The 14,229-nt window shown below is 48.2% G+C and overlaps 1 protein-coding gene across 1 annotated transcript in view; it reads left to right on the top strand.

Moving 5' to 3' along the window:
* The window catches only part of IKBKB (inhibitor of nuclear factor kappa B kinase subunit beta), a 61,700-nt gene that overhangs the window by 21,661 nt on the left and 25,810 nt on the right, over positions 1-14,229 (top strand). Inside the window, exons 5-8 of the mRNA XM_045286854.1 lie at positions 747-753; positions 9,142-9,230; positions 11,863-11,952; positions 13,512-13,636. Of these exons, the coding sequence (XP_045142789.1) occupies positions 747-753; positions 9,142-9,230; positions 11,863-11,952; positions 13,512-13,636 (311 nt within the window). The remainder of the gene's footprint in view (positions 1-746; positions 754-9,141; positions 9,231-11,862; positions 11,953-13,511; positions 13,637-14,229) is intronic.

Here is a 14,229-nt window from a genome sequence, read left to right as displayed (position 1 = left end):
CTCAAATAGATTTCCCTTCCTTCCTTCCTAAGGTATGAAGTATATATAGAATCACAGATTTCCTTTTCCATTAAAAAACTCCACTCCCTACTTTCCTGGAATGGACTGTGATGGAATAGGTCGTCATCCAAATGGATTTCTTCCCTTGGCATTGAATGTTTCCATCCCCACCGCGGCAGTTCATGTGTGCAGGCGCACTGCCTCTGGGCGGGTCCCTGGGCCCACTCTGAGACCAGCGTGGCTCTGGGGCGGAGAGGGTCTCTCAGGCTCTGGGCTCCCAGTGTGGTGGATCCAGAAGTGACCATTGGCAGTGACGCTAGCTTAGGGACACATCAGAGGTCACAGTGGTGCTTCACCAGGGCCTTTAAAAAAAAAGTCTTTAAGATTGTTGGAACACCTTGAAAGTTTGAGATCTAAGGTTTAAAGCTTTGGCCTCCTAAGTATACCTCCCAGGATGGGGAAATGATGTGATCTTCATTCCTTCTCCATCTCAACTTCATTAAAGTAATTTTTTTAATTTTCTCTTGTCTACTTTTCCTTAAAAAAAATTTTTTCCCCCAAAAGTCAAACATACAGAAAAGTTGAAAACGGAAATGCAGTGGCATCTACCTGGATTCGGTTAACTTTTGCCCCATTTGGCAAGCTGGGTTCTTTAACCCTTTGTCTTTAGGCACAGCTGGCTCTCTCCTTGCTGCCTTGCTAATCGGGGGGCCTGTCCCTTGCTTTTGCTGTGCTTCTGTTGATAGAAGGCAGGTAAGAAGGAAGTAAAAGAGGAAAAGACTCATTCATGAAATCACATATTGAAGGTGTGGACCCAGAGAACCTAATATAAAAGAGTCCCATCCTACTCTAAATCCTGTGTGTTTGTCCCTTTCGGATGGAGCACACAGTTTTCTCGGTAGGAGTGCTCACCGCTCACTGCTAGCCCCTGTGGCAGAGCCCTCTGCCTCCCCAGAGGAACTAGTCCACAGTCACTCACGGCTTCCACCTGTGTTCTCCATCCTCGTTTGCCTTGGACATTGAGTTGATCCTGTCCCTTTCCCCAGTGGCCGATTCATTCATGGCTCTCCCGTGGGTGGGTTGGAAAGTGGGTCAGTGGGCTGGGGGCATTCTGATTCTTTAACTCTTGGTGGCAACTGTGGCGTGTCTTTGGCTCGAGCTTCTCCCAAGCATTTTGCTTTGATGTTATATTCTCAAGTCTTTTTTCTTTCATTTATTAGATCATGTGTTCGTTCAGCAAATAGTTTCTTAAGAAAGTCTTTAAATAATTGTCTCAAGTATGCATTACTGTGTACTTCCTCATGTAACTTTTTACTTCCTCAAGTAATATCCCACGGATCTTAGAACCTTCCACTCAGTGCACAGTCTTTTAAATTCAGTTGGCTTGTGTGGTCATTTTCATAATTGGTCAAATTTGTGTTTGTGTGTGTGTGTGTGTGTGTGTGTGTGTTGATATCACTGGTAAATCAGAGTAAGGTAAGATCTCAAATGTCATTCAGGCTATCCTTCTATAGTAGATTAGTATTAACTTTCTTTAAGCCTCTGATACCCTATTTTCCCAAGCAGTTTGAAAGGTCTGATGATCTAATTCTGAAAAATCAATCATTGAAAATCATAGCCCAAAGATCCATTTGCAGGAGCAGTTATGCATTAGGCTGCAAACCCCAAGGTCAGCAGTTTGAAATCAACCAGCTGCTCCATGGGAGAAGGATAAAGGTTTCTACTCCTATAAAGTTACAGTCTCAGAAACCCACATGGGACCGTTTCTACTCTGCCCTATAGGATTGCTATGAGTCAAAATTGACTGGGAAGCAAGGAGTCTGGAGTTTGGTTTACGTGAATCCAGTCCCCACTGACTCTCCAATGTACATAGACTAGGAGTGTCAACAGCCCTGATAGCAGACACAGAGCCTTGTAACATGGATTTTTAGCAACTCTGCTTAGGCTGGAATCTAACACCTTTCCATTTGCTCTCCCGCGGGACCTATTGTGAATTTATTCTAAAATTGTTACAATTTCTGCATTCTCTAGATGGAGGCTTTCTTTTGTCTCCTATGGTCTTTGTTGCAGCTCCTTGTTTGTTGTTTATCCTTGTTTTGTATGTTTATCTGTCTAGGAAAACAAGGATGGGTCGATGTATGAAAACAGTAGCTGGATTAGTGATTGCCTGGGGACACAGAAAGGATCCCTGATGGCATGGTGGTTACTCGCTGGGCTGCAATCCAAAAGGTCAGCAGTTTGAAACCACCAGCTGCTCCGAGGGAGAAAGATGGGCATGCTACCCCCGTAAATAGTTACAGTGTCACAAACTTTATCCTGTCCTAAAATATTGACTCAATGGCAGTGAGTTGAGTTTTTAGTTTGGGGGCACAGAAGTGTGTGTAGAGACTGGAATGGGGAGTCAGCCTCAGTGGGTATAAGAAGGAAGAAAGAATTCCAAAGTTGATTGTGGCGATGATTGCACAACCCTGAACTATTGAATTGTATGAAATGTTAATTATCACTCAACAAATGAAAACTAATAATGAAAGAAAGAAATCCTTATGTAGCACGGTTTTGCTATGACACATGCAATGTCACTGTGAGTTGAAATTCACTCATAGGCAACAGATGCATTTGGTGTAGTACTCAAAAAAAAAAACCAGAAACGAAATCCACCGCTAGTCAGTTGATTGCAAGTTGTAGGAACCCTATAGAATAAAACTGCCCCATAGGGTTTACAAAGCTACGAATCTTCACAAAAGCAACTGCCGCATCTTTCTCCCGAGGAGTGGGCTTAGGCCTTCAAACCAATGACCTTTGGATTAGCAGCCAAGTGCTTAACCATTGTATCACCAGGGTTCCTTTTGATAGTAATAGTGCACTAGGATTAAAGTGTTTTCGTCATTTCTGTGGGAGTGGCTTGTGGGCACTGTCAAGTAGACATTAGGCTGCTGATGCAAGGTCTGCTGTTCAAGCCCACCAACTGCTGCTTGGGAGAAAGATGAGGCTATCAGGTTCCATAAAGACTGACAGCTTTAGAAACTATTTGGGTTCCTCAGGCTGTACATCTTGATATAGTATATAAGGTTTCTACAAGTCAGAGTTTTGTGTTAGTCTGTTCTATATCTCTGAATCTAGAACAGTAGCACCTATGTGTTATGCTAGGTTTAGATTTGGGTTAGTCTATTCTGTATCTCTACACTGAGTTCTCTAGAGAAGCAAAACTAGTGGCACTTTTTACGTGTATGTATATAGAGAGATTTACATTAAAGAAGGGCTCATACAGCTGTAGAAGTGGGCAAGTCCAGTCCAGTTCAAGTCTGTGAGTCAGACGGTAAGCTGAAGGCTTCTCCTAACTCAATGTAGCTGCAGCAGTTGATGACCAGGAAGCAGGGAAACCCCAGGCTGGTAGATGCAAAGTTGAATGAATCCAAGGTTGGCAATAAGCTGATGGCTCCTGGGACTCGCAGGCAATATGGCAGGAGAACAGTAAATCGGGTACAGGATCCAAATAGCAGCAGTAAAACTTCCCCACAGTCTGCTTAAAAAAACAAAGGAGCAGGCCACACCCTCACATAATCTTTCTTCCATTTTCATTAAGCCTGTATACCTAACCAAGAGAGCTGCACCCTACCATAGCTGCTGGCCACTCACAGGGTTGAGTACAGTGAACCCTCGTTTATCGCGGTTAATCGGTTCTAGACCCTACCGTGATAAATGAAATTCCGCGAAGTAGGAGTCCTTGTCACGATGCGCTTTGCTTCCTTGTTGAAAGTGAAAGTAGCCGTAGCACGGATGTTTTTTTCCTCTTTAAGGATGGAGCGAACGGAAGACTCATTCAAGTCGAAATGGCGTGCAACCTCCACGATTTTCTTGCCATCTTTGATCATATCCAAAAGTTTTACCTTTTCCTGGATGGTAAGCATCTTCCTCTGGCGCTTATTTTTATTGTCAGAAGGCTTAGAAGAAGCAGCTCCTTTAGGAGCCATCATAGGGCTTAGATAAAATTTCTTTTAAATCGCAAAGAATTACAGTACACTGTACAAAAGCAAAAATGCATCTGATACGTAGTGATGCAGACAGAAGTGTGTACAGTATGAGCCAATCAGTGGCAGTAATGATAGAGCATGCGCTGATACGCAAAAACCGCGATAGAGTGAAGCCGCGGAAGTCGAAGCGCGAAGTGGCAAGGGTTCACTGTACATAGTGTTAGATCCCATCGTGGGGAATTAGTGCCAAACTACTGAGAACCCTGACCCAGCCAAATTGCCACAAAGCCTAACCACCATAGCATCGTGTATAGCATCTGCTCCATAAATACTTGTCAAATGAACGAATTAAACCCCATAGGAAATTAAAAGAAGTAAAGACTTGTTTTCAAAAGCCAGATATCCACATGTAATGAGTCTTTCCAGGTTCAAGTACCAGCTCTTCCTGTTATGGTCAGTGTGACCTTGTGTATATGACTTTTCAGAGCATCTTATTTATTGAGATGAGTCAGCTAATATGGCCTTTCTAGCCACAAGCCCAGGTGTGATGTATTGTAAACTCTGGCCTCATTGCCTGTGGCTATGATCCGTTTCTGATGGAGTTGATGCTGCCTTGCAGCCACCCTGTAGAACAATGTGGGTGTCTGAGGCTGTGCATCTTTACAGGAGTCGAACCCAGACCAAATTCACTGCCATCAAATGGATTCTGACTCATAGGGACCTTCAGGACTCCCTGGCAGGGGGCTGTGTGTTGGGCTGTGTGTTAGTCTGGGTTGACTCGAGAAACAAATCCAGAGACACTCATGTGTATAAGAAAGAGCTTTACATAGAGAGTAATTTTATATTAAGAAAGCAGCCCAGCTCAGTCAGATCAAGTCCATAAGACTGATATTAGCCTATGTGTCCAATACCAGTCTATAAATTCCTCATTAGACTCATGCAACACATGTAATGACACCAAATGCAGGTAGATCACAGGCCAGTGGGTGGAAAGTCTTGTGGATCCCGTGGCAGTGGAAGCATCTCAGCGCTGGCATTGTGGCTCCTCTAGCTCCAGGGCTTTGGCTCCATCAGCTTAGCTCCATGTGACTTGTCAGCAAGAAGACGAAGCAGAGAGTGTGTCTGGCCTCCAGTGAGCTATTTATCTCCATAGTGCCTCCAAATGAGGTCATCAAGCTGCGACCTGATTGATAGTCTGAACTCCACCCCTCCACTCTTAATGGTCTCAAAAATGACACCAGATTATGTCACTACTTCAGGCTGCTAACCAAAAAGTCAGCAGTTCGAAGCTACCAGCTGCTCTGAGAGAGAAAGGCAAGCTTTCTACCTCCCATAAAAAGGTCACAACCTTGGAAACCCACAGGGCAGTCCTGTCTCATCCTCTAGGGCTGGAATGGACTCGATAGCTGTGAGTTTGTTCAGGTTCTACTCCCCTCCCCTGGAAGCTTTTCAATGCCATGGTACGTTCTACTTCGTCTTATGGCAGCCATTCTCAACCTGTGGGTCACGACCCCTTTGGGGGTTGAACGACCCTTCACAGGGGTCGCCCGATTCATAACAACAGTAGCAAAATTACAGTTATGAAGTAGCAACGAAAATAATTTTAGGTTTGGGGGTCACCACAACATGAGGAACTGTCTTAAAGGGTCACATTAGGAAGGTTGAGAACCACTGCCCTATAGAATTGGTATGCGTTGAGATCTACTTGATGGCAGTGAGGGGGTTTTTTGCCTTGTTTTCTGCTATGCTAATGGGTGGGATTAAGTCTCTACCTTAGTAGAGGGTGTGAACCAAGCCACTTCCCTTTGTTTCCGTGGAGTATGGTCTGCTAAGAACACATTTGAGATCTCTCTCTGAAGTGGTAGAGGCTGCGACCAGAGCACCGAGACCAGGGGACAGAGCAAAGGAGCCAGGCCAAGCCCAGAAACTGAGACAAGGGGACCATGAGACAGAACACAGGAGCAGCACTGAGACTGAGGCAGTGAGGCAGAGCAGCAGGCTGGCGTCCTGGCCCACAGGGGCAGAGGCCCAGGAATCACCTGGCCAAGAAGCTGAGGTCAAGAAGAGAGGGAGTTGCCCCCTGGCTGAGAAGAAGTGTGGACCAGTGACTGTATCGTCAATATTTTCTGATCCTGACTTATAGTTAAACCTGTGAACTTCCTTACTAAACTCCCCTAATTACACATAGTGCATGTATGAGTTCTGTGTTGCCATTGCAATGAATTATCTAATCTAGCAGAAAAGTGGAGGGCTGTGGGAGGAAGGGTCAGTGTCCCAGTAGATACAGAAGGATGGAGCATGGCGGCATGTCTGACCTCTGCTTCTTGGCAGCAGGAAAACCAGAGAGGGTCAGATCTGACCCCTCCAGGCTTTTTTAATTTTACAACATTTATAAAATGGGAGCATCATTTACCAAATTAGCATTGTTTGGGAGGATGAAATGATCTATATAAATCATCGGTTTCCAATTTACTTGGCCTACTGTCTCCTTTTCAGAAAAAAAAAAAATTCAGCACCCCTGTGGCATTTAAAAGCTTTTGTGCTATAGTCTATAACCCAGGATAAAGTGTAGGTATCTGCTTCTGCCACACTCCTGAACCATTCAGGACCCACCCCCACCCCAGGGGGTGGTATTGCCTACTTCAGCAAACACGGATATTAAAAGATGACATGCATAACGTTTGTAGCATAACATTCCATCCTCAAATGCTAGTTCCTCTCTCATTTTCTTCCTCCTCTAGATTTGGGCCAAGTATTGGACGGCTTTATGTTTTTCCCAGGAGAACTGCTGACTCTTTTGGATAGGTTCCGTCATCCTATTTTGGCCTCTGTCCTGGTGCTGGACACCGGTGGACAGAAGATTCGTCTCGGGTTTTCTTCATGGAAAGGGTTAACGTGCCTCAGACACCTTCCCTTCTCCCGCACCTTTGGGCTGCAGTCACCTCCCCCAGTTCTGTGGATGCAGTTGGGGTTGCTGATAAGCCTGGGTTTGGCTTTCATTCCCATTTCTGACTTGTGTACAAAATCTGACCCATTTGTTTCTTCTGTGAGGATCTCGTGACCAAGGCCGGCCCAGAGCTCTCCTTGGAGTCTACCTCCCATAATTCTTTTGTGTTCTGGAACATTTCCTGAACTTATTCTGTTCTAGTGTGTGCCCAGTGCTGACCCTCCTTCCCCTTTGTGGGGCGGACAGAACCACACTGCGGCTTTTGCTGCCTTCTCGACTGCATTGCACCTGCTCGCGCCCCCTCCCTCCCAGAGACACCCACTCTCAGCCGCAGCAGCAAGATAGTTCTTCGGGGCAGTTCAGGCAGGAGTGTGCCAGCGAAGTGTAAATGGCCCAAGAACATATCACAGAGTTGTTAGGTGCTCCAAGCCGATTCTGACCGCTAGCAACACCGCACAACCGAAGAAAACCCCGCCCAGTCCTGCACCATGCTCACAACTGTTCCTATGTTTGAGCCCACTGTTGCAGCCACACGCTCCATCCATCTCGTTGCGGGGCTGCCTCTCTTTTTCTTGCTGACCGTCCTCTCTCCCAAGCATGGTGGCGTCCTCCAGGGACTAGTCCCTCTGGTCACATCTGGTGAGAACGGTCTCGGCACCTTTACTTCTCACGAGCAGCCTGATTGTGCTTCTCCCAACACAGCTTTGTTTATTCTCCTGGCGGCACTTGAGATGTTTAATGTTCCTTATCAACCCGATCGTTGCCAATGCATCAATCTCCTTTTGTCTTTCCTATCCATTCACCAGCTTTCCCATGCCTAGGAAGCGATTGAAAATGCCAAGACTGGAGTCAGCCACATCTTAGTCCTCAAAAGGACACCTTTGCTGCTGGACATTTTAAAGAGGCCTTGCACAGCAGAGTTTCCCAGTAGCATAACTCATTTGATTTTTTGACTGCTACTTCCATGAGCCTTGATTGTGGATCCTAGTGCAGTGAAATCATTGACAACTTTTCTGTGCTTATCATGATGTTGCTTATGGGCCCAGTTGTGAAGAATGTTTTTCCCCCCTTTCTGTTGAGGTGTAATCCCAAGGCAGTCATCTTTGATCATCTTTGATATCAGTAAGCGCTTCAAGTCCTCTTTGAACAAGCAAGGTCATAGCCCATGCAGCTGGCAGGTTGCCACCGAGCCTTTCTCTGATCCCGATGCTGCGTGTCTTCCTAAAGTCCTGCCTCTCAGATGACGTGCTCAACATACGGACCAGCTCCTGACACTGTAGCGCGCATGGGAGAAAACGAGCCTGTTTCATCACACGGCTTGAGGGGGTGGGGGGGTGGACTGTGGTCCTCCTCCTCTTTGACGTTGAAAGAATGGGCCCAGCAATGTGTGTACTTTAGAGTGCGACAGACACGGCCACAGTACTTCCTCTGTACGGGGCAGTACTTCCTATTCCTCCCAGCAGTGGAGGGAGCACGCTTTATCTCTTCTCATCTCCAAGCCCTTTCAGTTGAAGTGGTGGAAAGGCATCTTACGGTTGCTGTAATTTGCACTTGCTCTGCTCCTCCAGGAACCCTAGGGGCGTGGCCCTGAAGTGCTTGGCTGCTAACCGAAAGCTTGGGGGTTGGTCTCCCCTGTGGCTCTGCAGGAGAAAGCTGAGGTTTCTGCAAAGATCCACAGCCTTGGAAATCCCTCGGGAGTTGTTCTACTCTGTCCTGTAGTGTTGCTATGGCTCTGACTTGCCTGGCAGGCAATTTTACTAGTTCCCCCAAGTGGGTGGTGCCGCCCTCCGCCCTCAGAGGGCACTGGAATAATCCAGTGGGACTGCAGAAGCAGATACCGACATTTGATCCTGGAGTGTGTGTGTCGTACTAAAGGTTTTCATTGCCAGGGGCAGGCACTGGGTAATTGTTTTGTCTTCAAAGGGACACACACACACACACACACACACTCCCTGCCATCCAGTCAATGCGACCCATATCAACCCTATTGGACAGGATAGAACTGCCCCTCTGAATTCCCAAGACTATAACCCTTTAGGAGACTAAAGAGGCCCGGTCTTTCTCCCTTGGAGAGGCAGGTGGTTTCAAACTGCAGGCCTTGGGGTTAGCAGTCCAAGCCATAACCACTATGCCACCCGGGTAGGAGAGTCTTTTGCAGGGTAGGAGAGTGAAATGGAAAGCCTTGTTGGGGCTTACTCAAATGCCCTCTCTTCATTCTCTCAGCCTCGGCGCTTCGATACCTTCACGAGAACAGGATCATCCACCGAGATCTGAAGCCGGAGAACATCGTCCTGCAGCAGGGGGAGCAGAGGGTGAGCCCCCGCCACGTGAGGCAGGCCCGCGCTCCGTGGGCTTCTGCGTCACTTGCCTTTCCTTCAGTGACCCTTTGATGTTCTGATAAGTGCTTTTCGACTTTGAACAGAATCCAGTAGAAAGTTCTCCCTTGCAGACGGAGACAAATTTGAATGGATTACATTGTTCCTTGCCCGAGTTGCAGGAATCTGATAAGGAAAGTGTTTGTCTTCTAACCTCCTCCACCCCTCTCCCCACCCCCCACCTCTAGGACCAGCACTTCTTGGAAGCCAACTTTCTGTTTTCCATTTGTTCAGCACCTCAACTTTTTATTTTTTTAATAGACTTTTTTTTCTCAGTACAGCAGTTGTAGGTTTACAGAACGTACAGAGTGTTCCTGCAATACCTCCCCTCCATTTCCCCACATTCCCCTCTATTAATCACATCTTGTGATGGATGCGGTACGTTTGCACCACATTTGGTAGATTCTATTGCCTAAAAGCCATCATTCACATGAGGGTCTGCCCTTTGTGCAGTTCTATGGGTTTGGACAAATCCATGATGTCGTATCTTGTAGAACAGGTTCCCTATCTTAACACCCCCTAAGGGGCTCCATTGGTTCACCAATCCTTCCCCTCTCCCACCCTCACCCTCACCGCAGCCCCTGGCAACAATTCTCACTGCTTTTGAGTGTCTCTCTAGTTCTGCCTTTTCCAAAGTATTGAGGCTTTCCCCGACCCCTCCTGTGCCTTAGCAGCGTGCATTTCCGCCCTCTCCTCCTGTGGCTGGGTGGTGAGCCACCCCTGCATAGTGTGCCACGGTGTGTTTCCTCATTCTAGACCCTCAGCTTTTGCTGGATGTCGGCTCTGGATGGGGCTGACAGGAGGCGGTATGAGCTGGCAGAGTCCACCCCGCAAGGTGTCCAGGGCTCTTTGTGTGAGAGGCATCTTCCCTCACCCCCTTCCATGGTCCCCTCCAGAGGCATGGTGCCCACCTTTCCATCCAGTTGACACTGTGGCCTTCGTCCAGCTGAGGGTGATGAGTACAGGCTCAGCTGAGCACTGTGTGGTCACTCAGCTTGTGGGTCTCCCGGTCCCTTCCAAGAGAGCTCCCATCGGTGTTCTGGGCCTGGCTGGGACTGTCGCAGCACTCACCGGTTCCAGCTCACCCGCAGTCCTGCCAGGAACTCTATGAGGGGGTACGCCCCCCACCCTCCAAATGGAAACGTCTCCGCTGGGCGGAACTTTAGGGAACATCGAGGAACTTGCTCTGAGTTAGTGTACCCAGGGGTGTCGCTGGGAAGGTTCTCTCTGGTCACAGTGAGTTTTTTAGTAAAAGCAGTTTTGCTCGAACCTCATTTTTTGTGAGGGCCGATTGAAGAGAACAGTGTGCGTGTGGCTGTGAAATTTTGTTTCCTGTTCGGGAGAAATGCCCCAGAAACTGCTGTGATGTTGAGCACAGCTTACAAGGACAGCGCTATGAGAAAAACTCACGTGTACGAGTGGTTTTCCATTCCAAAAAAGGGTGAAATGTTGATTGATGACAAACCTCATTCTGGATGTCCTTATACATCCGAACAGATGAAAATGTCAACTGGTAGTGCATTTGGAGTTCATTCCACCGGGTCAGACTGTTAATCAAGCTTTCTATTTAGAGCAGCGGTTCTCAACCTGTGGGTCACAACCCCTTTGGGGGGTTGAACGACCCTTTCACAGGGGTTGCCCGATTCATAACAGTAGCAAAATGACAGTTATGAAGTAGCAACGAAAATAATTTTATGGTTGGGGGGTCAACAAAACATGAGGAACTGTATTAAAGGGTCGCGGCATTAGGAAGGTTGAGAACCGCTGCTTTAGAGGCTCTGAAAAGATTGCATAACAGTGTGCAACAAAAATACCTGATTTGTGGCAGACAGGGGACTGGTTTTGCCACCACGATAATGTACCTGCTTATGCATCCATCTCCGTGTGCCACTTTTTGGCAAAAAGCAGCATGCCTCTCTTGCCCCCCACACACCTTAGTCACCCGACGACGTCGTTCCTTGTGACTTCTTTTGGTTTCCTTGAATGAAGAGGGGCATGAAAGGACAGCAATTTGATGTCATAGAAGAGGTGAAGGAAAAACAAGGGAGGTCAGCCATCCAAACAGATGAGTTTGAAAAGTGTTTCCAAGAATGCGATCACAGATTTGACAAGTGTATTAAGTGTAATAGAGAGTACTTTGAAGGTGATAGGTTGTTTTTGAGGGTGGGGGGATTCCAGGTTTGGGGCTGGGTACCCTCTCATCAGATTTGAGATGTGAAAGTATTTACGGTTAAGAGACGGGCCCAATGTTTTCATGTTATAAAGTCCAACTTTTCCAATTTTGAGGGCTGACTCACGTCACGGTCTGTTGATTTGGGACGTCCTCTCCGTCTTGGAGGCAGCGCAAGGGGGACACGTGTCAAGCGATGTTCGTGTTTGTTTTCTTTTTCCCTAAATCCACCACGTTGGCACTGTTGATGCGCTCGTGTAATTGGTGTCTCTTAGGAACGTCGGATCTAGTGTTACTTAGGGACTCAAAAATACCCTGTGCTCTAACAGCAAATGATCAGAAGAGTACTTGTAGGACAGTGTGCTTTCAAAAACCTCACATGTTTCTTTCTTTCTTCAGTTAATACACAAGATTATTGACCTCGGATATGCCAAGGAGCTGGACCAGAGCAGTCTTTGCACGTCCTTTGTAGGGACCCTGCAGTACCTGGTAAGAAGCGGGATTTGCATGGGTGCCTGTCAAGTTGCTTCTGATGCCTGTGTTCACACAGTTCCACTCTCCCTGCTGCCTAGCACCTCAGACTGGCCAGCTGTTTATGAGTCCTAGATGCACAGGGCTTGCTGCTTGAGTCAGTACACCCCTCTCGCTGCCCCCTCCCCACATCCATTAAAGCCTGTGGCATGCCCTCTTCTCTGACATGAAAAGGGCAGGTGTGCCCTGACGAGCTCCCACCACCTCTCTGTGCTTCAGGATTGTATCTGGCAATAAAGGCGTGCACGAGATGCGCCCTGGTCTGAGGAGGCCCCAGTTCTCCTGCGGTGTCTCATGCCCCATGGAGGAGGCTGAGCTCTGTCTGAGCTTCCTACTCCTTCTGTGAATAATTTAGTTTGAAGATTGGGGTTCTGCTTGAGGTGTTCATCCAGGACACATTGACTGAATGCAGTGTGTGTGCCAGGCACCCAGGGGTAAAGAAGATGAGCGAGCGTGGGTGGCCCCGGCCTTCAGCACTTTTGTAGTTTAGCAAGGAGACAGGCGTTACCCCAATAGTTATGCAAATAGCTGAGAAATTACAACAATGATACGTGCAATCAAGGAAAAGGGCAGGGTGCTGTAAGGCAGTATCTTAAGAAGGCCTCCCTCACCTCGTCTGGAGCCTAAGGGATGAGTAAGTGAAGGAGGGCTGGAGGAGGGAGGGGCTGGGTAGAGCGAGTGGGAAAGACAACATTCTAGGCTCATTGGAAGGCCGGAGCGTGTAACTACAGCCTGAAGAATAGGGAGAGTCCTCTGAGTTCATGCTGGGGAGAGAGAAGCCAGACCAAACCCACGGCCGTCAAGTTGATTCCAGTTCACAGCAGCACGACGGCATGGGGGAGAGCTGCCTTTTTACATCTCGACGGGCCAGGCAGCCTCGCCTTCCTCCCTCAGGGCCATTGGTGGGCTTCAACCATCGACCTTGCTGGTTAGCTACTCAATGTGTAGTCCACTCTGGCACCAGGGTTCCTTTGGGGAGAGATAGAGACAAAATACTCAGAGAAAGAATGAAAGAAAGAGCCATGTTTCTCCTGTCTGCATACCACCAGCTAGGACAGTAAGCTCCATCAGCTTCTCATCTGCTCTCTGGAATATTGGTTGCTGCTTGGTTCAGAAGACTGTCCGTAGGCCTATAGCATTTACTGTGCATTTGGTGTAGATCACCTGGCCTCCTTTCCCTTTGTGGTAACGCAGCAAGTCTCGTTTCTCCTATCTGTGCACAGAGTTCGTTTCGAATAAGTGCTTGAAAGTGCTGCCACCTCCCTTTTAGCCGAGACATGATGTACCCAAGAGGAGTCCCTGGGGGCCCTGGCTCCTTAGCCTTGCTGCCAGAGTGAATGAGAGACAGCAAGGTAGAGAAGAACTCCATCTGCTCTGGCTGGTCACTTCTTCCCCCTGGAGGGGATAGGCCAGTGCTGCCAGAAAGGAGCCAGGAGCATTTGGGGGCACAATGAGCTGGCCTGTGACTCCTCAGTAGGTGGCTCAGCTCAGGCGTGTCCGTCATTGTGCTGGTGCAGGCCCCGGAGCTGCTGGAGCAGCAGAAGTACACGGTGACAGTGGACTACTGGAGCTTCGGCACCCTGGCTTTTGAGTGCATCACGGGCTTCCGGCCTTTCCTCCCCAACTGGCAGCCTGTGCAGTGGTGAGTCGGGGCCGAGACCTGGGGGCGGTATGGAGGGCCTTCCTCTGTGTAGTTCATCTGTCTTCACCCCTCTGGCTCACAAGCTAGGCCTGAGAAATCGGTGCATTGTCTCCCCTGACAGGAAGGCCCTTTAGGACCCAGGATATTGGCGGGTGGGCAGGCAGGCCAGCAGAGCACCGGAAACCTAGAAAATCGAGCGGTGGTTCAGTATGAAGGTAGATTCTGACACTCAACATCTCACTTTTAAATATCAGACTATATAAATGACCTTTGCTGTATTTCCAGAAGCATCAACAAGTCGGGGTGTTAGGGTCCTGGTGTTTCAGTGGTTTAGCACTCTGCCACCAGCCCCAAATTCACAGGTTCAAACCCACCAGCCGCGCTCATGAAGAAAGATGAGGCAGTCTGCTGCCACACGGAGATTCACAGCCTCAGGGGAGATGGTCCACCGCACAGGTCCGTGTCTGAGGCATTGGAGCTGGATTCACAAGATCTGGTCAGATCGGACAGTCTTGGCCTCTTCACACGCCTGCCGCACAGCTAACCTCTCATTAGATCCCTGGCTATCAGAGCAGTAATACAAAATTGTTAAC

The sequence above is a fragment of the Echinops telfairi genome, unplaced genomic scaffold, assembly GCF_000313985.2.
Source record: "Echinops telfairi isolate 266 unplaced genomic scaffold, ASM31398v2 ScPeMD7_9;HRSCAF=40, whole genome shotgun sequence".
Lineage (NCBI taxonomy): Eukaryota > Metazoa > Chordata > Mammalia > Afrosoricida > Tenrecidae > Echinops > Echinops telfairi.
This window is presented reverse-complemented; position numbering and strand designations above follow the sequence as displayed.